The 24,305-nt window shown below is 44.7% G+C and overlaps 1 protein-coding gene across 1 annotated transcript in view; it reads right to left on the bottom strand.

Annotated features, from left to right (window-relative positions):
* CCKAR (cholecystokinin A receptor) overlaps positions 1-24,305 on the bottom strand; it is a 662,232-nt gene that overhangs the window by 454,622 nt on the left and 183,305 nt on the right. The window contains exon 3 of the mRNA XM_085643324.1: positions 4,087-4,348. Within this exon, the coding sequence (XP_085499450.1) occupies positions 4,087-4,348 (262 nt within the window). The remainder of the gene's footprint in view (positions 1-4,086; positions 4,349-24,305) is intronic.

Below are 24,305 nucleotides of genomic sequence, written 5' to 3'. Positions count from 1 at the left end.
ACCAAAACAAACTAATTGGCTAAAACAAGGAAGGGGACTCAAAAATTGTAACCAGTGAAAGGCATGCAAGCATAGTGTTAACATACAAGAGACAACATTACCACATATGCAAAAAAGTGGTAAATACCAAAACATATCACATGTAAATTGAATTTAGTTGTGTACGTTATCACATGCCCATGCAGAAAGTGGTAGATTGACTCAACCACGTTTCCGGTTAAAACATGGATCTTAGAACACTGGAGAACCAGCACAAATAATGAACAGAGCTATGATACTGCAAAACACTTAAATGAGCACAATGAAGGTGACAGGACAAAAGCGACATACTTTAGTATTGACACAAACACCCGAGGGAGGGGAACAGAGCAGCATCACTGCAGATATTGGTATCCATGTTTATCATGGAAGCAGGATGTATAACTCCAGTAGGCATGAATGCATACAAGGAGTTTGTTTGCAAACCTATAGGTGAGATTATAAAATCAGTTTTTCTGCACACACTTCAGAGATTTTTCATTTTTTACATTTTAGGTATGTTGTTGGGTGTAAATTTGTAGACTTGAGTCATATAGAATGATATCTTTTAAGGGAGTTTCATATTGATTGGGATACATCATAATGTCATGTATATTGTCTCTGTAAGGATATATGGTGCACTCAAGAAGCGGACATCTGACTATTTCAAATTGAACGAAGATGCAAGCAGATAACCTGTTGAAAAATAATATACTATGGTTAGATCCACACACAACAGTAAAAGAGCAGAATAGCAAGTATAAAGAAAGTGTAGGCATACACAATACATTTCTTCAAATATTAGTGAATACCTTTATTAATCATGTGTAAACCCCCATTGTGGAAAAAAGATTGCGAACATGAAACAAAATGAAATGATATACGGATTTAATGTGTTGGTGGATTCAGTATTGGTGATGTAGAGCTTCCTTCTCAGTCCTTAAAAGCATACGACCGCAGCCTTATACGTTTCGTAGGCTTCACTTCTTCAGAGGCTACAGCGGTCGAAGAAGGCGTTATTTACCACAACTTCCTTTTAAACCATATCGTATGCTGACAATCAGCTGCTCTGGATGAGACTGCACGTGCGGGTTGCTGGGAAATGTAGTACGTTTATATAGTCCACAAATGGATGCCTCCTTAATTGTACCAATTTAAAGCTCTCCATGAGCCCCAAGAAGCAAAGTCGTACTCAATCCAAGGTGCGTGTTAGATTTATATATATTTACTGAAAAACCCATAGGTTTCAGGGACGTTATAGTTATAAATTAGCATTTAAAAAACCTTAAAAAATTCACTGAAAAAAACACAGGTATCAGGGACGTTATAGTTAGTTGGACATTTCACTCATACAAAACCAGAGAAATGTGGCTGTTATAGTTAGTAGAGATAACTATAACTTGCGCCCCCGCAATAAACTGCTGATGACATCACATATTACATCACTCATGACATGGTCAGTGACATCACTGGAAAATAAACTGGGTAATACTATGGGCTGGTGAAATATCTCCCAATGAGAATTAGGATTTTTTGTTTGAATTTGCTAATATCTAGTACCACGTAAACTAAAATCAAGAAACTCATTAAAAAAAAAATCAGGGTGGTTTGCAATTCTTATACATTAAGACTGAGCAAAATATGAAGCACTGGTGATTTCAGGGCACTCTGATGCCCAAACCTCGGTGCAAATGGCATTTATGATTATCCTTCAAAACAATCTTGGTGTTCCAGAAGAGTCATCTGCAACATCACCAATACTGAATCCGCCAACACATTCTGCACCAGCTAGTACAATGTCCCAAACACAGTTCCTTTGCATTGGGCACAATCTAGTGCAAATAACTTCACCCTCACACGTGCAAGTCACAATATGGATAATGATGCAGTAGTCCAGTAATGCAGTTACCCGGATAGCAACATTGGACCATCTCAAATGTGTTTTCAAGCTGATTCTCCCTCACTGGGATACTGAGGTGGTGATGTATGCAACAGGGTCAGAAGGTTCCTGGGGGCTCACGTAGAGAGACTAGGAAAGAAAGAGGGAGAGAGAGAGGGAGAGAGAGAGAGAGAGAGAGAGAGAGAGAGAGAAAGAGAGAGAGAGAAAGAGAGAGTAATGGCCAGAGACACTGGATGAAGCAGAAATGTTTTAATGCAGAGGCAAAGTGGGTTCTGGCCCAGGCCCCAGCCTTGAAAGGCCCCCTGATAGTTCCAGTTCTGTTCTCTGCACAACCCTACCCTACAGACCTTGAATGAAGTTTAAACAAAGATTGTTTTAAATACCATTTTCCTATAATTTATTTTGAATATGGGTAATGCAAGGGAGTCTATTACAGACATTTTGCAAAGAAATGCTGTGGTTATGTTTTCACACACCATGTAAGCTCCATAAAATCTGTTACTTTGAGATCAAAACAGGACCTCATATATGAGAAATGGCAGTGGAGAGGCATAGCACTCTGACGCATTCCCAGTTCTACCAATAATGGTAAATCTTAAAATGCACTAAAATCCACGGGTGGATGCGTGGGAAACACCTATGATCCACTCATGGAGAGCGTTCCTGCCACAGAGTAACACAAGGCAGTGATTTGCGCTGCCTAGCATTACTCTAGATTTATCAAGCCATGGAGGGCCATGCAAGGTGGCCTTGCATGGCTTGCTATATCTCACGTAGGCTTTGTGCCTTCCTTGCACTCCCTTGCGTGGTACAAGGGCAACTCAAAACCTCTATACATATAGGCCCCAGTATTTATTTCCTTATCATTTCAACCAAAATCTGGGAAAGGGAAACCTGCTTGAAAAAAGAGAAATCTTCAACATTGGATGAGCAGAACTGCGATACTAGGGGTTATCCCTTATTCTGAGTGGAACTACTTTGGGGGGGTCATTCACTTAGGGTTGCCAGGGTGCTCGCACAGCACTTCATAATTATGGGCCTCATTAGGATGTCGGTTGCTCGGAAATGTTTCCAAGTCGATCGGAAACAAAGGTTCCGACATAGGTTAGGAAAATCCAAAGCCCATTCAGAGTATTTCTGACCGACATGGTAATCGGCCCAAATGTGTTGCACAAACAGGCTTTTATACTGACAAATAAACCAACACAATGCTTTACATCATGTAAGCACCTTTGGAGAACCTTAGTACATAACCCCCATTATTGGGGGAAATAAGCAAATGGTAAATACCACACCCTGCAGTTTGAGTACTTATCACACAAGAATCCAAGGCACCCAAACATTTGAAGTATCATGTGTGTTCCCATTCCCAGTATGCCTTAGTTGGTGGCTGTGTGGGTATTGGAGAGTTTAACAGGTTATTGTTGGGTGAATATGTAAGCTAGATCTGTTGGAGATTTAACAATTGTAAATGATTGTCCATGTTAAAGCCCTGATAGGACCTACCTTCTGTTGCTGTAACCTAAGGGCTTAACATGAAATAAAGAACTTACCTCCTACCTACATGGCTCAAGACTCTTGCATTCAGAACCCTGCTCTTCAACTACAATGCTTTTGTAGTTCGCAGATTGAAAGAGCAGTTTGTTTAAGCAGAGTGACTTTAGGCGTCTCGTTATTGTTGAAATGTAAAAATGAATGATAATAGTGGTCTTTTTTCTCTATCTTTACCCACCCTCCTGCACCTCGCACATGCACAATGCTTGCATTTGCTTCAGTTCCTCACCCATTGTTGTGCCTTCTCCTCCCTGATCTCACTGCCCTGGATCCCTTTCCCACTCCATGCTGTACCTTCTCTGTGTATGGCCCTGCAATCATCAGTGTACACACTTGTGATTGTCAATTGGTGACACCAGAGCTCCGATTGGTGGATTTCACATGATGGGTCAATGACAGCCAAGACCACTGCATCAAAATGGTAGGAAGAGAAAAACTATACGTTTTAAGAAATAATTGCAAATTCCCAAATTCAAATCTCAGGCAATGACAATTTTCAAAGCAGGTGTAAAAAGTAGAACGTTTGTGATGCCATTAAGCATTGCTAATCATGACACAGAGGCGAGCTTCAAAATGACCACAATATGTGCAAAGGGAGCACAAGAGTCTCTTACCATGACTTATGAACTAGGTCACTTGGCCACAGGAGACGACACATGTTGCCGGTGCTGTTGGCAGAGTTGGTGAAAGGAACCAGAGTGCTGTAGATGGGGTATGGTGACATGATGGTGAACGACAGGCACCATGTTGCAGCAATCACCTTCAATGCATGAGACTTTGTCTGCCACACTCTGGACTGTAAAGGTTTACAAATTGCACCATATCTCTCCAGAGATATGGCCACCAAGTTAAAAGTGGAAACGCTGACTGAGATACCTGGGCGTTCAGAAACAGAAAAAACATTAGGTCACATTTTCCCTTCTTTGACAGATGTGCATTTAATTATTGTTCATATTTATATTCTGAATCTCACTCAACTGAACAAAGCATTAAAATCAACAGAAAATTTGCAGATTAAATGTTCTTTGGAACGTTGCCCTTAAGAGAAAAAAAACATAAATGAACCATTCATGTTTGCGTTGTTTTTTTTTTTTAGATGGAATGAGGTGGGAGCTTTTTTTTTTTTACTCATACGTTAGTAGATCTATATTGTAATTATTAAATGGAGTGGAACATAGTGTTTTAAAAGCAAAGGTGAGGTTTAATGAAAAAGAAAATAAGTGAGGGTTTAGAGCGCACAAATAATCAGGCAAAGTGACTGCTTACTTGCAGTCTTTCTATTACAAGCAATGACCCTGTTTATTTACAATGTGACGCCAACGTTGGAGAAACGGACTATCAGGCACACCTGTGGGCAAGATACTTACAACAAAATTAAAAATAGAGTAACGTATATTTGTACACAAACTGCAATTACCCTGGTGGCACTTTCCTTTCTCCAGCTACACACAGTTTTGTTGCCCAGATCTACTGGTATAGGGAGGGGTATGTGGAAAACACTGCTGCTGCACTTTTGTTACGGGGGGTCGATTTTGCAGCAAACCAGCCCCCAGTAACAAAACCAGCCCCCACCCTTCCGGCCCACCGCGAAAATGCCCAGTACCCGCTACGGCCAGTCCGGCCCTGCTCCTAAGGACTCTTTATGGATGCCATGATACCCTGCCTGGTAAATCTGATGCCCCATTGTAGTTGACACTGGGTGTACTTGTAATTCTGGGGGTGGCAGAGTTTAGAAATGGGCCTTCAGGGTCCCTTTAGAAATGAGGAGTTACCTGGAAATTATTAACTGTGTCTCTAATTCCCACAGTAGTTCTTCATTTCCCCCCAGAGTTTCACCTGTAGCTTTCTGTCGCAGATTTCTGAGTGACACAAAATGGAGCCGCAGCTTTCTTGCAGAACCCATAGCTCTGATGGAGCCAGTAGCTTTTGTGCATTTCTTTATCTATCATTGTATGTAGGCATGTATGTAAGTATGTAAATATGTGGCATTTATATAGCACATACTTAGGTGAAAGACAGCAGAGCACTGTATGGGTCAGAGACAAAGACACAACTTTTCACCACTGGCTGGTTTCTAAGACCAAAACTGTACTATTACAACAAATGATGTAAAGTTATTTAATGAGGTGTGTCTTTTCTAAATTGGAGCAATGCTGGGGCAGTCCTGATGGACATGGTTATGGCATTCCAGATCCTTGGCGCAAAGATGGAGATGGTCTGTTGCCTTGTGTTTTCTGTTTTGCACTTTACGTCTCCAGGCTTTAAGTGTCCTGTCTGCAAGTGTGCTAAAATTCATCAGAGAGGGTGAGCTTATCAGTCAGATAGACAGTTGGGCTGACCTTAAGGGATGGTTGCTACTGGTTTTAAACATGGTATGGGTTGGCAAGAGAAGCCAGTGAAGTTCCATAAACATGATGGACAATAAAAAAGGCCCAAATGGTGTTGTGGTTCCTCCATTCTTTCCTGTCTAATTTGGTTGGGTTTAGAACTCTGTGCCTTTTACTACTGTGAAACCGTAGTGAAACTGAACTTCCCCCTAAAACATGCTGTACATTGCAACTCCTTGCCATGCCTATTTATTTCCCCTGGAAATCCATTGTAAATTGTGCTTAAAATTCACCTATGACATGAAACAGTATATGCACTTGTGGCATGGGAGATTAAATGGCATATGTGGCATGTAGGGTCTATTTACCACATGGATGTCAAAATATATTCCTTCCACGAGCACCGCTTTACCCTGACTTGGCTGCAGTTTGAATGCACTACAGTGACACATGACTAGGAAAAAAGTCTTTGTCATGTAGCAAAATTCTTTTGGATTTGTAAATTCCTAAAAGTGTACCTTTTAAGCACACAAGGTAGGGTGCTAATATATTTTAAAAAAATAGGGCTCTCTACATATGGGGGTTTAGTGCACTGTCATAGTGAAATAAAACCCATACACAGTTGTTTCAAAATGACACTGTGCCCATTTTCTTCTGACTGGTACTAGTGGTAACGGACTGTGACTGTCCCTGGGCTCTACCTTACCAGGGGCAGAACCAGTGCTATGGTGAAAACACACACATACATGAGGGTACACTATATATTAGGGTACACTTATAATTGGCATAACTTACCCTATAAGTCTATAGTACAGAATAGAGCAGGGGATTAAAACTAGCCTTTAGTCCCTAGTCTATAATAGGGCATGGTAGTTGAGAGGCCAGCAGCCCTTTCTGCCCCTGCACGTGTGCACTGCTGAGAGCCTGAGGTCATTTGAAAAGAAGCCCTGTGTTGCAACACTGCTCTTATTTATAAATTGTGCCCAAACTCGACTTTGGGGGGGCACTTAAAAAGTGATAAACTAAACTATTTTTGCATATTAGGTATATCCATGGTCTCCCCTAGGTGTCCAAGGGATGGAGGATCAGGTACTTATAAGGAGGGACCTCATAAAAGAGGTATTTTATGCCCAAGGGATAGAGAAATCACACATTTTACTTGCCCCATTGTAGTAAAGTGCCTCTCAAAATCCATGTTTGTGCTAGGAGCACTGTGGAGTGTGGATCCACAATATGTTTGCATATTCAGGACCCCTAAAGTCTCCGCTAGGTGTCCCAGGAGTGAGGGTCATATAGCTATAAGCAGGGCCTTTATAAAATATGCTTTATAGGCCCTGGTGTTGGAGAAATAGTACATTTTATTTTCCCCATTGTAGATCCCCAGCCATATAGGTTACCATTGCAATAGCTTATTAACGCATAACTATTGGTAGGAATCAAAGAAAATATCATTCAAGGACTTGGGAGAATGGTACTGATTAATCCAACAATATTCTATTGTTGAATTTGGCCAACATTATACAGAAAAAAAGTTATAAGACTTATCTGTAAACCAAAATTCAGCCTTCCTGTGGTTTCTCCTGATTGGTCAGAGTTAAGAGGATTAGGCAACCTGCTTTGATGAATTGATAAGTGGCTCACCTATGGAGAGGCTATCTCTTAGAGAGAGCTCTCTTAAGCAGGAATGCCAGAGCAGGGGCAGGGATCGAAAACCTTGGAGGTTCATAGTGGGATAGAACAGGCAGAGAATACCGGGTCCATCTACCCCCAAGTCATCTGACCCAGCCAGATTGCAGGCTTAAGGTAGGAATTTGTATGTGGTAGAGGAAGAAGAGGTATAGAAATGAGCCATACTGTAGGTTGGTTTAACTAGTTTTTGCTCCTCTGCAGCAAATTCAGCCCTTTTACATTTTGGCAGAATAGTGCTTTCTGGGAGAAGATATTGCCACACTTTGGAGGAAGTGGTGAATCTCTGGGGTGTTGACCTGCACCTCACTAAACAGGAGTGCTCTCCTGCTTGACCCCAAAGATTACTGAATAAATATGCGAAATGTGCAGAGCATCTCAGATCTGCTGCTTGAAACTAAAGTGATGAAGAAGGCTTGCCAAGCTTGAAAATTGATTTGCACCCTCAGGCCCTGCATTATGACTGACTGGCCTGCTGCATTATCTGGAACTACAGCCCTTTGGATGTACCTTGTTTAAAGAGGAATAAAGACTGGATTCCCTGCAAGCTACATGTTAACAGAGCTCACCTGGACCATCACCACCGAGAATCTCCAGCCTGGACTGCGTCCAGTGTATTTGTAAGTGGATTTAGGGAACTGAAGTCCCAAACTTTCAAGGACCATCTTGGAGATTACAGACCCTTGGATTGTGTTTTGGACACTTTTGAACCCCAAGAGGAATTTCAGGAAGAAGTTCTAGACGTTTGGAGCAACTCTGGAAAAAAGCTCAATAAGGGGACCAACTCAACCGCGAGAGCCAAACTTGCGACCTTCTATCGCGAGTCGGCCTGCCTTGCTGGTTCACCCTGCTGAAAAGCTCTGGAGGTCTGACTTCCAGAGTTTGACATGGAGCTGCCTGGAGAGCAAGCTGGCGAACCCTCACCGAACGCCTGCTGGTGAAGAGCCTCCAGGGACTCTGGCAAAAAACCACTTTAAAAGTTTTTAAGTCCGAAGGTAAAATCTCGATGAGGCCTACTGTGAGGGGTATCCGAGCAGAGCTCCATCGCGGTCTGCCTGGAACTTTGACTCTGTCCTCGTTCAGCGTGACCAGATGTCCCAATGTGGCGCTATAGGTTTCTAAGTGCTATGTAGTGCTACATCTTTAAAAATTCAAATCTCCAGTTCACTACATTGGGTTTTTGTCATTTGGGTGTCATTCTTAAAGATATAACTAATTCCTATTTTTATAAATTGGTGTGGGAGTTTCAATGTGTCTTAATTATTTACTAAATTGGTGTTTCTGAATGCTTTGCATACTTGTCTCTTAAATTAAGCCTGCCTGCTCGCAGCCAAGCTACAGAGGGTTGAGCATGGGAATAATTTACTGAGACCTATTGTGAGCCCTAAGATGTGGTACTGGCCTTATTGCCAGTGATAGATGCATATTTACCACTACTAACAACCCACTTTCCAACAACAGTTTTATTGTGAACGCTTTGTTAGACATTTCCCTAAACAGACCTTAATGGGATTACACTCTTTATTTCTTATCTCTGTCTGGGTAGACACCTATGTTCCCGTAAGCTGAGCACATGGGAGCACATGCAGAATCCTTTTTCCAATGCCCAGCGTCTCTCCACAAGCATGCATGCCCCCAGATCTGAAACAGAGGTTGAAGAGGATGTTTTGAAATGTGCCTTGATGTTTTCATTTCTGCAGACTTTCTACTGACAGTATGATCTTTGCCTTATATGAAGCACATTTCAAAACATTCACTTTGACCTGTTTCAGATAACTCACAGGACTTCTAATCATCATGTGCTGATCATCCCCCAGGCTCAGCAATACAAGTGTTAGGGCTGCAATTAAAGAAACTTCATGGAGGAGTTGGTTATTTACATGATCTTCAAAGTAATTAAGACTGTTGGAATGGATTGAGTACTGTTCTGCTTACCTATCACTTTCCTTGATGTACACAATAATCACTATCAATGTCAAGTATCATAAAGGAACTTCAAGCAGTCAGGAGCCCTACCAGTCCAATATGGTGCCACATGGCTGGAGTTGCAAGGAAGGCTCGTGAAAATATTAATCTGTATATTACATAATAAAACATGGTTATGTACATCAAAAGAATGCTTTAAAGAGCTGAATGAGAACAGATGTTTCAATGAGGAAACAGTAAAGATGAGTGAAGGAATAAGAGAACATTATGGCAAGTTGTTTGCATAAAGAAAGTATGCTACCTTAAGGCAGTCTTTAAAGTGCTGAAATGGAACGGAATCAGAGATAGAGGAAAGAGGGGAACATTTTGTCTGGTTGGGTACTTGAACAACTCTTATGCCGCCCTAAGGCTGCTTCAAAGAGCTACAATGGGAACTGATATTCTCAAACCTACCTCTCACTCATGATCCCTCATTCTGCGTTCTTTTCCCCATTTGCACGTCGAAGTCTTGGGGCAGCATAACAATTTAACAAGCATTCTCTTCATTTCTCTTTCTGGCTAAGGAGCAGCCCTAGGATGGCACATGTACTACACCAAATTCCAGAATGCCCCAAAATGTCCCTTTTTCCATCCACATCTTCCCTCTCTCCTGTCACTTCTTCCCTATTTCTAGTCCCACACACCACTTGGAAGCTGTTTAAAGATTGCACATGAGCTATACAAAATTCTAAAATGCTACAAAGTTCCTCTTCTCTCTCTCTCTCTCTCTCCTTTAGACACAAATATGTAAATATCAACTATTGATATTTTGTTTAATACTGACATTTAACCTTTTAGTATGTGCTTGCAATTTTCACCGTTTGGTATTAGAGACACAAACATAAAATAGTCAAGCTTGTATGTAGTTTTCTTTGGGCACAGTTTGGCAATGGCAAAAACAATTTTTGTTTTGAGGTACAAAAGCCCTGAGTTTCACCTTCATTGATGATGGCATGTCTGCTGAAAAGCATGCTTTCCAAAACATAAAATGACTATAAAGCATATCTGATACAGTAGGTGAGATACAATATCTAGTAGTTTTTTGGTGCCTTTTTAGAAAAGAGATGTGCTGACACTGTTTCGATTTTAATGAATAAAAAAGTACGTAGCACGAAATCCCTCGTAACACAAACAATTATTGGGGGAATGGAAAAACTACTGTAATAGTTGTGGGGAAATTACCAGCTGACACGCTCACTGCTAATGTTGATTAGATGTGAGGTGCGTTTGTTGTCCACAACCCACCAGAAGTTGAGTAATTTCTTGCTCTGGGGGTTCTACCTAAGACTACTATTAATAAAATGCTTGTAAACATTAGGAGACAAATTCTGTAAAATACAATGTATGCATGGAACCTAAAGACGGAAGTGAATGAGGAGATATCTTAGATCAGATGTCGGAATACTCAGGTATTTTTTGTGAACTCACATTTTTTCATAGCAGAAAGATAGGAAAGTGATATATTGCTGCAGTACCTGTAGCATAAAGATACAATTACAAGTGTTTCACTTTTGACTATTACAACATACAACTAAACTGAACCAAAATGCACCATTTTACTTTGATTTTCAAACAAAACTTTGGCGTGGGAAACCACTGATTTTAGAACCTCATGTGCTGCACTCACATGAACTGTAATATATTACATCATTGATGCACACAGCCTAGGCTGAAGTGCACAAAGACCCTTTGTTGATGCACACATATGAAAATAATTAGAGGGAACATTGACAGACACTAGAAAAAGCTTTAGCATTATTTCTTAATTACCTTTCCAGATCTGATTTAATGATCAAATCAGATTTTTGGTAACCTAGGAGGAACAGTAACTTTATAGAAATATACTTTTGCTACCTGAGCCAAACCGGGCAAAACACTAGTTTTGGCACTCAGTCCCTCCAGAGCTAGAACACACATCCTGGGCTAGAAGCAGTGACAACTCTAACTCAGGAACTCCTTATTTTCTTTTGTATGTGATGGCAGATGTGAGAAATAGGGTTGTTGTTGGTTGCAGGGGTAAAGAGTACTCAAGCAACAACCACAGTCCTTGTCAGTGTGAACTACAAAAAGTCACTATATTAACCTGTGCTTAACCCTCTGGTAGCGTGCCACAAAAGCAATAAGGTTTAACTTCGAAGCAATGTGTAAAGTACTTATGCAGCACTTAAACAGCAATAACTCAAGACAAGAAAAATCCCACACTGATTAGAAAAATAGAGTATATTTTAATACAGCAGAGTTTGGGGCCTGCTCTGAGCCCCCAGAGGTCTACCCTGCTGCTTGAGCCCTACTCTTTTATTTCATCCCAGGACTCCCAGAGATATTTCAAGTTGGCTGGCCTCCTGAGCGAGCCTTAGGGACAGAAAAGGCTCCAACCATCTTTAACCCACACCTGGACCTTGTCTGAGTGAGTCCTGACCCTCCAAGTTGTGCCTTTCCAGTTCTGAAGTACACCGCAGGCCAAAACAGCAGGCAGTCCCCTGAGAGTTCTTCCACTGGTCCAAAAATTTAACTGAGAAGTGGGTCTGAGGGTCCTAATTTTTTATTTTGTGCCTTCTTTGAAGTGGGAGAAATTTCTGAAGGCTCCTCCTCACAAAGGGTCTGGAATTTCTTGCCTTCCTCCCCTGCTCCCAAGCTGTCACCAGGCACAAATGGCTAGTGTGACATCCTCTGTCTGTGGGCATAGTACTATCTATTGAAGTGTAGGAGGGGCTGTGCACAGCTCTGCCCCATCTCCCCATCCTGCCTGAGATAGCCCATCCAGGAACCTCCTATCCCCTAGTATGTGGCTGTCTGGGAAGACTACACAAAAGCTGAGTATATGGTTGCCTGTCCCAACCTGGCAAGTCTTAGGGAGGGTTTATAAGGTTAGGCACAGGACTGAGCAATAAAAGAGGACCTAAACATGATGACCCTCTTCGTGCTAAACAACACTGTGGTAATGCTGCCCCTGGGTTCAGTATTCTTCTTACTTTGGGAGGACAGGGGGTGGCTTCACATCAGAGGTAGCTCACGGTTACATTCATAAAGGGAGATACATGCTGGCCAGTTCAGGTGAGAAGCACTTCAGCTTTAAACGTACCAACGTTCCACAACTGTTCAATGAGAGCCATGATAGTAGGGAGCCATCAATAAACAAGGTACTGCATTGGCTGAGAGGTAAATATAAATGTAAATCAATCATAATGCAAATATCAAGAATGTACAAAAAAATGACACGGATGGCATCAAGGTTGAGGTGAGTTCTAGAGGAATCATAGACAACCTATTGGTAATAGAAACCTGAGATATCCGATGGAACCACAGTGAACACACAACAGGAAATACATTTGGCCTACTGTGAATACTACGAGGCACTTTACTGAGCCCCTGTGGATGCAGCGGAGGAGCCAATGGAAGCCTTCCTGATCGAGCTATCCTACCCCAAACTCATGCGCGCAGCCCAGAAAGAGCTGTCTGGCCCCATTACCAAGTCTGAAATTAGGGCGGCCAACCGAGAACTCCCACATAATAAGGCTCTGGGTCTTGATGGCCAGAGTATTTTTATACCTTCTCGGACAAATTAATCCCCACTTGGAATGGCTGTACCAAGTGGCCCTTGACACTGGTATCCTCCCTCACTCCACCATGCAGGCCCTGGTCAAGTCCCTTCTTGAACCGGGCAGGGATCCGACGGATATGTCGGGCTAACGCCCATTGTCACTTTTAGCTACGGAATACAAGATTATAAGCAAAATCTTGCCCCGTCAGCTGCTCTCCTACCTGCCAAAACTGATCCACACTGATCAATGTACCTCCCTGAACATTAGACATCTCTACGATGTTATGGAGGCCACTACCGGTGACTCTCTAGGTACTGGGTGCATCTCCCTTGATTTGCGCCAAGCTTTCCGACACCCTTAATTGGGAGTACATGATAAAGGCTATGGAAAAGTACCTCACAAACTTACCAAGTGAGCAGAGGCACACAGCAGGGTTGCCCCCCCATCACCACAGCTGTTTGTGCTGGCACTGGAACCCCATGCTATTAGGCTCTAGAGGGAGGCAGAAACAATAGGGATTCGGCTGGGCAACTCAATACATGTATTGTCAGCATATGCGAATGATCTCATTTTATACACTCAAGACCTGGCGGGAGACCTAGAGCCCATACCACATATTTTTAAACAGTTCAAACGCATTTACGGCCTAACCACAAATGAGAAGAAGTCTCATGCGTTCTTTTTTCAACCATGAATGAGAAGAAGTCCCATGCGTTCTTTTTTCACCCTGGAGCGGCACTGAAACCATTACGTTTGGACAGCTCCCTCTCTCAGCCTCTACAAATACTTTTGAATATCTGGGTATTCAAATATATAGGACCCCACAGGACTTATTAGAGGGCGATTTGATGATGGCGGTCAAGGTGCAACACACTCAGATATCCTTCTGGGTGTCATTTCCTCTCTCAGTGATGGGCAGAATAGCCATCTCTAAGATGGTTGTGCTCCCGTGCCTTCACACATTTTCTAGTGCTGTTTCCTGCCTCCATTTTTAAAACAGTGGACTCACTCCTATTGGATCTCATCTGGGGGACGGGTCGCAGAAGGGTGGGACTAACCAAACTGCAGCTGGGGCTGGACAGAGGGGGTCTGAGGGTGCCAGATGTTTGTGCCTACTGCTTTGTAAGTCAACTGCAATGGCTGTCGTACTGGATTGCGGGGCACAACTTGGCTACACATTGCAATCCTGAGCCGGGGCACCCTACATACCTTGTTACTACCATGGAGTAGGATCCCTCCTGATTCCTCCCTATTGCTGGCTCTCTCTTATTGGAAAAAGGCTTTATAGTACACAAAGCAATGCTTCACCTATGCCTCTAATACTCCTCTACTCGGAATCACCACCTCCACTGGCTTGGTCACTAAGTGGAGTATATTTTGCTGGTCTAGGGAGAGTGTCTCCAAAGTGGGGCGTTGTTTGCGGACTGCGCCCTGATGGATCACGAGAATTTCGCTCTGGAACAAGGAATCCCACGCTCTCTCTTTATGCTACATGCAGCTATGGTCTGGTATGTGAATAAGCACTGGGCACCAGGGGGCGAGGAACCCCCAACACACAAGCTAATACATGCTGTATACCTGATGAGCGAGGGACACCACCTCATAAGATGGCTGTATAGGGGTGTCTGGGCACACGCAGGGACCTCCCTCACAATACTTAGAGAAAAGTGTTCTAGAGACCTGGGGAAGGACCTAACGGACAACAATTGGTCCTGTGAGAGGGTTGGGCGGAAGGAAAAATGAGGAGGTCCGATTCAGGAATCAATCTTGAATGGGTTTATTAAAGATAGCAGAGTCAACCAGTAAGGCAGTTCGTGGAGTGGGACAACTGCTCCTTTCTTTCTCCGGTATGATGGTAGTAGTCTTCCTTCTGGGTTGTTACGTGGCTCTTGATTTGGCTGGGCACCCCAGGAGGCTCAAGAAAGAACAGGAGATATGACGGTCAGTTAGTTTCTTGCCACTAACCTAACGGGAAGAGCCCTTCACTGGATCTCACAAGATACACAGGTGATGCTTTACAAAGAAATGACTTGTGTCAAAGGATAGAAATAAAAGAAGAAGACTGCTAAGAAAACGGAGGGAATACCAGCCCTCCGAAACCTTTACACCTTTCTAGTATAACAGGGGGAGAAGCACCCAAAGAGGGGAAAAAGTACTCGCCAAACAGGCTTGTGCAAAGGGATTGGTAGTGCCGTGATCACACATGTGTGCTCTTATATTTACAGTGCCCTGAGGTCTGATATCCGCCTCACTACCCACCCTTTACTCCCTCCCCCCTCCCGTGTCACGTACCGCAACAGCCACAACTCTCCTGAGTAGCAGAGGCTCGTCAGTGTCCTCCGGGGGCGTCCACCACTCCTCCGTCCAGGTCTCTGCTCCTTCTTCCTGGTCGTGGCCAACTTTGGGATCGACTGCTGGGCTCGCCTCCTCAAGATGCCCTCTTCCTGCTGCGCACTGCTCCTCCGCGTTGCTCTCCCCAATCCAGGTCTGTTCTCCTCGTTCCTCCGGTCCCAGTCGACACAGCTGCACTTCCATGTTCCCCTCATATAGTGTTAGCTCTGCCTCGTCGTCCTCCCATTGGTTCGTGTATTCCCTTGGCGGAACTCCTCACTGTACGTAAGAGGCAGGGGAAGAGATTAACCCTCTCTCTCCCTGCCTTCGTGCATCGTCTTCACTCCGCTTCTGCCTCATGGAGTAGAAAGGAAGGAGGGGCAGGGTGTCCATGGAGGCAGCCCCCTCACATCCCCCTTCCCTAACTTTCTTGCCAGCAAGAAAAGAGTCGAGGGGATATCATGACAAGTAGTCAGCATTCGACTGCTCCTTCCCTTTTCGGTGACGAGTGATGAACCGAAAAGGTTGTAGTGCCAAAAACCACTTCATAATTCTGTCATTATGGCCTTTGTTACGGGAGAGCCATTCTAAGGGGGCATGGTCCGTATATAGTGTGAACTCTCTCCCCTCCAGATAGTAGCGGAGGGTCTCGATGCCCATTTTATTGCCATGGCTTCCTTTTCAATTACCGCATACTTTGTTTCCCGGGGAAAGAGTTTTCTGCTGATGTATAGTATGGGTCTCTCTTGTCCATGGGCATCTGTTTGGGACAGGACGGTGCCCAATCCCTGGTCTGATGCGTCAATCTGTAAAATGAACTGTTTCCCGTAATCCAGACTTAACAAGATGGGTCTGGAGGTGATGGCGATTTTCAGGGTTTGAAAGGCAAAAGATGACTGCTCGAGGGGCTACATAATACTTTCTCTGTGTTTATGCATTTTTGTAGGAGGTCCATCAAGGGGGCTGCGTTTTGAGAAAAATCAGGAATAAATCTCCTGTAGTAGCCTAAAATGCCTAAAAACGCCCTGAGATCCTTTTTGGTTCTAGGAAAAGGAATACTGGCTATGGCATGTACTTTCTCGTTCTGGGGTTTTATGAGCCCCTCCCCAAGGAGATACCCTAAATACCTTATGGACCTAGCTGCCAACCTACTTTTGGCGGAGTTGATGGTCAGGCCACTGTCTTTCAGGGTTTGAACAACAGCAGCGAGATGGTCGAGATGCTGTTCCCAGGTTGCGCTATATATGATAATATCATCTATATAGGCTGCTGCATAGTCGGCACAGGGTCTGAGTACGGTGTTCATCAACCTTTGAAAGGTTGCCAGAGCCCCGTGTAACCCAAAAGGCAAGACGGTGAACTGGTATAAACCCACTGGGTTCGAGAATGCGTTTTTCGCCTATCTTGTTTTCTTAAGGGCACCTGCCAGTATCCTTTGCTTAAATCCCGCGTACTGATGTATTGGGCTTCGCCAAACCTCTCAATCATTTCATCGACCCGTGGTAGCGGGTAAGAATCAAATTGCAAGATCTTATTCACCTCCCTGAAGTTGATGCAGAATCTGATGGACCCATCCGGTTTCGGCACAAGTGCACTGGGAGAGTTCCACTCACTCGTTGATGGCTCTATCACTCCCATCTGGAGCATCTGTTGCACTTCCTCCTCAACGGCCTTTCTGCGAGACTCCGGGAGGCGGTAGGGGCATCATTTCACCTTCTTCCCTGGGGCGGTGACAATGGCTTGTTCGATCAGTGTGGTTTTTTTCTATGATTGTGGAGAATACAGCCTGTATAGGCTCTAACCTATTATGTAGGGGTCCTTTCTGCTTCTCTGGTAGGTCCGGGTCTAAACTGATGGTGTAGGGGTGAATGGAGCTTCTGGCTAGGGCCACTGTGTGGGGAATGTCTCCCTCCCATTTCTTCAGTAGATTTATGTGGAAGATTTGGGTGTTGGTCTTCTTTTCGGGGTGCATCTCGAGACGATATGTTACTGGAGTAACCACCTAAATAACCCAAAAAGGGCCCTGCCACTGTCCTAGGAGCTTATGATCTGTGGTAGACATCATGAGCAAAGCATAGTCGCCCACCTCCAAGGAACGTTCTCTAGAGTTCTTAATATAGTGGTGTTTCTGAGCTTCCTGTGCCTGTTCCATATGGGTCTTAGAAATGCTTCAGATTTCCCGGAGGTGGGTCATTAGGTTTAACACATATTCGTGGAGGGGTTTGGTCCCTTCTGGTGCTTCCTCCCATTCCTCTCTCGCCATGTCTAGGAGGGTACGGGGTGATCGGCCATATAATACCTCAAATGGGGACTACCCCGTGCTCTTCTGTGGCTAACACCGGATTGCAAAGAGGGCCAGGGGCAGCATGTCCTCCCAATGGTGGGATCTCTGTCTCTAGGAGTTTTTTTAGAGTGGTCTTGAGGGTAGAATTATACCTCTCTACCAACCCATCGGTTTGGGGATGATATGCTGCTGTACGGATCTGTTTGATATTCAATTGGAGGCAGACCTGCTTCATTAGCTTGGAGACAAAAGGAGTCACCTGGTCCGTAATAATATTCCGGGGAAAGCCTACTATGGAAAAGATGTTTACCATGGCCTTTGCTATGTGTAATGCATTTGGATGTATTAGGGCGACTGCCTCTGGGAAGCGGGTGGCGTAGTCTACCAATACCAGCACAAACCTGCAACCACTCCTGGAGGGTAACAGGCGTCCGATTATGTCCATTCCTACCCGGTAATAGGGCTTGCTAATGATGGGCAGGGGATGTAAGGGGACTTTGGAGGGGGTGTATCTACTGTTTTTTGGGCAAACGGGGCATTCTTTGTATATCTACGGATTTGTTGGTATATACCGGGCCAAAAGAACTTATCAAGAATTGTGTTCTTGGTTTTTTCTTCTCCAAAGTGTCCTCCTAACAGGTGACTGTGGGCAAGAAAGATCACTTTCTCTCTATAGGATTTGGGAACTAGTAATTGTAGTGGAAAGCCCTTCCCTCCCTTTCTGTATACTAACCCCTTCCTTATGACAAACTGGGGACCTACTTGTTCAGGGTCTTCTTCATCTGTGGCCTTGTTCCATGCTTCCCTTAGTGTAGGGTCTTCCCTCTGGGCGGCAAATAAACCCCGGTCATACTGCCACATAGCCTCCTCCTTTTTCTGAGTCAAGGCGACTCGGGTTCAGTCTCTTTTTTTCTCTCTTCTTTTGTTTCCCGCTTCTCCGGGGTTTCCCTTGAGCCGAAGCCAAACAGGGCATTTAGGAAAAAGGTGCACTCTGGCACCAGTCATCCTTGTCGGTGGTCATCTCCGGCACGATAGTAGAGAGATAGGGATAGTCGGACCCTAGGACTAAAGGTTCTGACAGACGGTGAATCAGTCCCACCCTCAGGGGAACGGGTGCATAGGTGGGACCATGTTGAATCTGTACATCGGCGGTGGGGTACCTCTTGTTGTCCCCGTGTACACACTGTATATTCACTGTCCCAGTAGTCTATGTAACTCCTCCTGGAATAACCGAGGGTTGGATCATGCTCTGCAGGCAACCCGTGTCCATTAGGGCTTGCTGCTTTTCTCCGTTTACACTCACGGTGTGATAATAGGGTGGTCTTTTCCCTGCCGGATTGTAATAGTATGAACGAGTGAGACCAACCACCCTGGGCTCTTCATTCTGTGGGCACATCCTGGCTATATGACCAAAACCCCCACAGGCGAATCACTGGGGACCAGGGTGGGGTGTGGGTCAAACGGGTACGGGTAAAGGACGGGGCAGCAGGGTAACAGTGTCCTGTCTTCAGGGAGCTGCTGGTTTGGTTATCTTAGAAGGACCCCCACTAGGTTGCTTCCTGACCCCGTTGTAGCTCCTGAGCTCGATTGAACTCACCCGCGATCTCAATTTCCGATCAGAGGTCAGACCCGTATGTTGCTGTACCCATTTTTGTACAGGCAGATGTAAGGAGGACAGAAACTGTTCCAGATAAACTTTTTCCATGATGTCCTCCTTCATGGAGGTTAGGGGCTGCAACCACCGGTCAGCCAGATCTTGAACCCGATAGGAAAGGGCTTTGGGGGTCTCCTGGGGTCCTTCTTTCACCTGTCGTAGGCGTATTCTGTAGGTCTTCTCATCTATTCCTAATCTTTCCAGCATAGTCTTTTTTTCATTGTCATAGGGGGTAGGCCCCAGTGGATTGGCAGCCTGGTAGGCGGCTTGTAGGTCTCCTGTTAACAGAGGTCCCAGGTATTGGCCCCACTTGTCGGCGGCCCAACCAGCTGCTCTGGCCATCCTTTCAAAATTTAAAAATAAAAATCAGGGTCCTCCCCACTAAGGTATTTCTGTAGGACTACCGAAGGCAGAGTAGTATGACTCCTTTGCTGGCCCAGGGTGTCGGCCATCCTATTGATGACTGTCTCCTGGGTCTTGCTTTGCTCTGATAGAGATTTGTGAAGCTTCTCACTGTCATCTTCGGCCATGGGCAGGAACTTTTAGATAACATGACCCAAACTTTCCTGGCTCTCTGCCATCTTCTGCATTGCGACCTCTATCCTCGCTGATCCCACTTCTGACACCAAGTGTGAGAGGATTGGGCGGAAGGAAAAACGTGGAGGCCGGATTCAGGAATCAATCTTGAATGGGTTTATTAAAGACAGCAACGTGAACCAGTAAGGCAGTTCGTGGAGTGGGACAAGTGCTCCTTTCTTTCTCTGGTATGATGGTCGTAGTCTTCCTTCTGGGTTGTTACGTGGCTCTTGATTTGGCTGGGCACCCCAGGAAGCTCAAGAAAGAAGGGGAGAAATGGCAGTCAGTTTGTTTCTTATCACTAACCTAATGGGGAAGAGCCCTTCACCAGATCTCACAAGGTACACTGGTCATGCTTTACAAAGAAATGACTAGTGTCAAAGGATAGAACTAAAAGAAGAAGACTGCTAATGAAATGGAGGGAATACCAGCCCTCCGACACCTTTACATCAGGCGCCTTTCTAGTATAACGAGGGGGGGGTGACATCCAAAAAAGTGTTTGTCAAACAGGCTTGTGCAAAGGGGTTGGTAGTGCTGTGATCACACATGTGTGCTCTTATATTTACAGTGCCTTGAGATCTGATATCTGCCTCACTACCCACCCTTTACTCCCTCCCCCCTCCTATGTCACATACCACGACAGCTGCAACTCTCCTGAGTTGCGGCGGCTCATCATTGTCCTCCGGGGGCGTCCACCACTCCTCTGTCCAGGTCTCCGCTCCTTCTTCCTGGTCGTGGCCAACGTCAGGATCGACTCCTGGGCTCGCCTCCTCGAGATGTCCTCTTCCTGCTGCGCACTGCTCCTCCGCGTTGCTCTCCTCACTCCAGGTCTGTTCTCCTCGCTCCTCCGGTCCCAGTCGACACAGCTGCACTTCTGTGTTCCCCTCATACGCTGTTAGCTCCGCCTCGTCGTCCTACCATTGGTTCCTGTCTTCTCTTGGCAGAACTTCTCCCTGTACGTAAGAGGCAAGGAAAGAGATTAACCCTTTCTCTCCCTGCCTTCGTGCATCGTCTTCACTCCGCTTCTGCCTCATGGGGTAGAAAGTAAGGAGGGGCAGGGTGTACATGGAGGCGGCTCCCTCACAGGTCCTCTCTCCTGGAATACCCTCGGAAGGTGTCTTGTAAGGCCAAATTCAAGTTAATACAATATATGTTTCTTCAAAGGGCCTACCTCACCCCACACCTCCCAACTGCATATACTCCAATACAAAGGTGTGTCGCTCCAGATGCCAGGCAGAAGAGGCAGACATGCTGCATATGTTGTGTACATGCCCACGCCTTAGAGGGTTCTGATCCGAGGTCGCACATATCATAGGAAACATCATGGGTATCTCCTAATGGGACACAGTGGAGCGCTGTATACCAGGGTTATAACGCCACCATAAGTCACAGAAAGCGCAGCTCCGATTCACTGACTTGGCCCTACTTATAGTGATGCGCTTCATCACAATGAGGTGGGCATTGACTCTTCCACCAACAGTATTCATCTGGCATGGGTAAACGGCCCACTGGGGTGAAGCAGAAAGCGCAGTCATTAAAAGAGAGGAGTATCGAGGGGTGTGAAAAACCCCGATCTACGTGGAATGGGATCTGATGCCAGAGGCATTCAAGGCCATCAAACCCCTATACCACACCGCATATAGGGCAGGTGCCCCTCCATCAATGCGAGGCAAGGATGGGCTTTCCCGTCCCCCGCCTGATACAGGGCCTGACGAGGTGAACCTCACTACTATATCTGAGATCCCCACATGACGAAAATATTGGAACAAGGCTGAATCCGGGACCTGAATTATTTCAATTAGGGGTGAGCCAGACTAGTGGGAGGGGGTTGGAAGGTTTAGAATTGTTTTGCTTTTACTTTGAACCTGATGGTAAATTAGCCAGTGAAATTGTTATTGTAAATGGCTGATACTAAAAAGCCACTGGTCCATGTGAGCGAGTATCTGTATACTGATTGTAACCTGTAGGTTATAACTATATTCAAGTTAATTTGAGTTATGTCATGATGCCTATGCACCAACTGTAACAACGCTTAGGCGTGGCATGACATTTCATAAAATCAATAAAGTATGTAAAGGGCGTGCTGATGATCTAAGACTTGGGACAGGTGGCCTTGGAAGGGAGGTGCATTTGAGCAGCGTAGACTGACGTTGTGGCACTTTGTCTATTTTTGTCAATATCTCATTCTTATCTGATCCAAGCGAAGCTAGAACTATGTGCTAGAAGGCTAGGTAGATTTTCCACTAGGGGATAAAGACCCCTTGACGGACCATGTTACAGAGCAAACTGCATCTCATGGCCATCTGAAGATTCTGTCTTAGAATCGTGCAGCGATACATAGTATGTTGGCTGATCCGCTGGAATTACTAACTTCTCTCCTCTGATCCTTCTTCACCTATAGAAGAATGTAGTGTTGGGGTAGGAACACTGGACACCGGAAACAGTGTTGATGCCTCGAGTAAAGGTTTATTGAAGATAGGAAGTCACGAAGTAAACCGACCCACAGCCATCGCCGGTTGCTTCAGGAGAAAGATCAGAGATTCTGATCTCTCTCCTAGCAACCAGGGACAGAACGTGGAACATATTAACAATCCAAGATAACAATAAAAGAAACACTAAACATTTTACAATAAAGCATAACAGAAGCATAACAGTGTAAGCACAATACTACAACGACCAGACTATATTCAGCACTTCCCACAGCTATTTTTTTAGCTAATTTCCCCCTTCTACGTCAATCATGCAAAACGTCTATGGCTTCAATTATTGGGCAAGCAATGATAAGGGAGGACAGCTAGCCATTGATTTCTTTGACCTCCTCAGCAACTTAAATCTCATACAACATGTGTTCTCTCCCACTCACATCAAAGGCCACATGTTAGACCAAGTCTGGAACACTCGCCTATCCCTATCCAACCTTACAGTCTGCCCAGGTGCTCTGTCTGACCATAACTTAATTAAATTCTTATTAACCAATCTGTCTCCACTGAAACCACCACCCTGCCCAAGAACACTTACAAGGATCTGGTCACATATTTACCTAAGTCTCCTTATTGAGTCTCTAGCCATAACCATGCGTGCACCAAACAACATTGACCTTCACAGAAAAGCAATATTGGACTGGCTAATGACTGCCAGGGATGCCTATGCCCCCCCCACGCATATCTAAACAGGCTAGATGCAATTAGGCTTCTAAATGGTTTACAAACAATCCAAAAGCAGCAAAGTTCGAGCTTCGCTACTGTGAATGTAAATGGCATATAAACTACTCCTTGGAGGCAAAATAAATTTATATAAAACACTTCAAAGGATACAAATCACTTATTGTACAAGCCAAATCCAACGTCTTCACAAACAAAATCCTTTCATCCCTATATAAATCCAAGGAGATCTTTGGATTCATCTCCGAACTATCAAATCTAAATAGAATCACATTACCCAACACTCCATCCCAGACCACTGCGACTCACTCAATATTTTCTTCATTGACAAAATAAAGATCCTCAAAGATGATTCCCACGAGCACTCTTGAAACCAAGATGATCCAACTAGACATGAACCCCGTCACATTTTCCTCATTTCCTAGTATCAGCAAGGATTGCCTCAAGGACCTGCTAAATCGATATTCTCCAAAAGGTGTTCTGTCACCAGATCCTAGCCAAAATGCAACATTGACCCCTAGTAAATCAGGATCTCCTAACGACACCTGCCTGGGCAAAATGTTCAAAACAGCATTTTCTAACTTCACGGACCCAGCATTTTCACTCCTCAATCACTCTATCAGTGTAGGAACAGTACCAAATATATTCAAAGAAGCCATTGTGGTACCCCTCCAGAAGAAAAAAAGAGGGGACTCATGTACATGTGGCAAGAAACGTCTGCGCCTTCCTAGAAGAAACCAAGTTCTTGGATCCTTGTCAGACAGGCTTCTGTTCAGCTTGCTCCACAGAGACAGTCATCCTTTCTGTGACCAATGACTTGCAGGAAGAATGCGATAAATGGTTCACCCAGGCATTGGCCCTCCTGGGCACAGGCAATGGCCCTCCTGGGCCTGTCTGTGGCCTTTGACACGGTGGACCACAACCTCCTAGTAGACCATGACACTGGACTAGATCAATTTCTTTCTAAAAAAACGGATCCCAGTCGGTTCGCCTAACCCCCTACAACTCATTAAAGGTCCATGTTGACTGTGGAATTCCACACAGCTTGTACCTCTCCCCTCATCTCTTCAACCTCTACATCCACCCCCTAATCCACTCTCTCAAAAAGAGCAAAAACATGATCTATAAATGCGGGTGACATACAACCACTTTTCAGGATTTATAAAACCCAAGAATCTAAGGAAAACATAAAAACCACAAGGCCATTTATCTGCAACTGAATGAACAATATCCATCTTAAACTGAACTGGGATAAAATTCAAATTGTCATTCTTAAAAGTACGATTGATTACTGGACATTATCATTC

Source organism: Triturus cristatus, chromosome 2_2 (genome assembly GCF_964204655.1).
Source record: "Triturus cristatus chromosome 2_2, aTriCri1.1, whole genome shotgun sequence".
NCBI classification, from domain to species: domain Eukaryota; kingdom Metazoa; phylum Chordata; class Amphibia; order Caudata; family Salamandridae; genus Triturus; species Triturus cristatus.
This window is presented reverse-complemented; position numbering and strand designations above follow the sequence as displayed.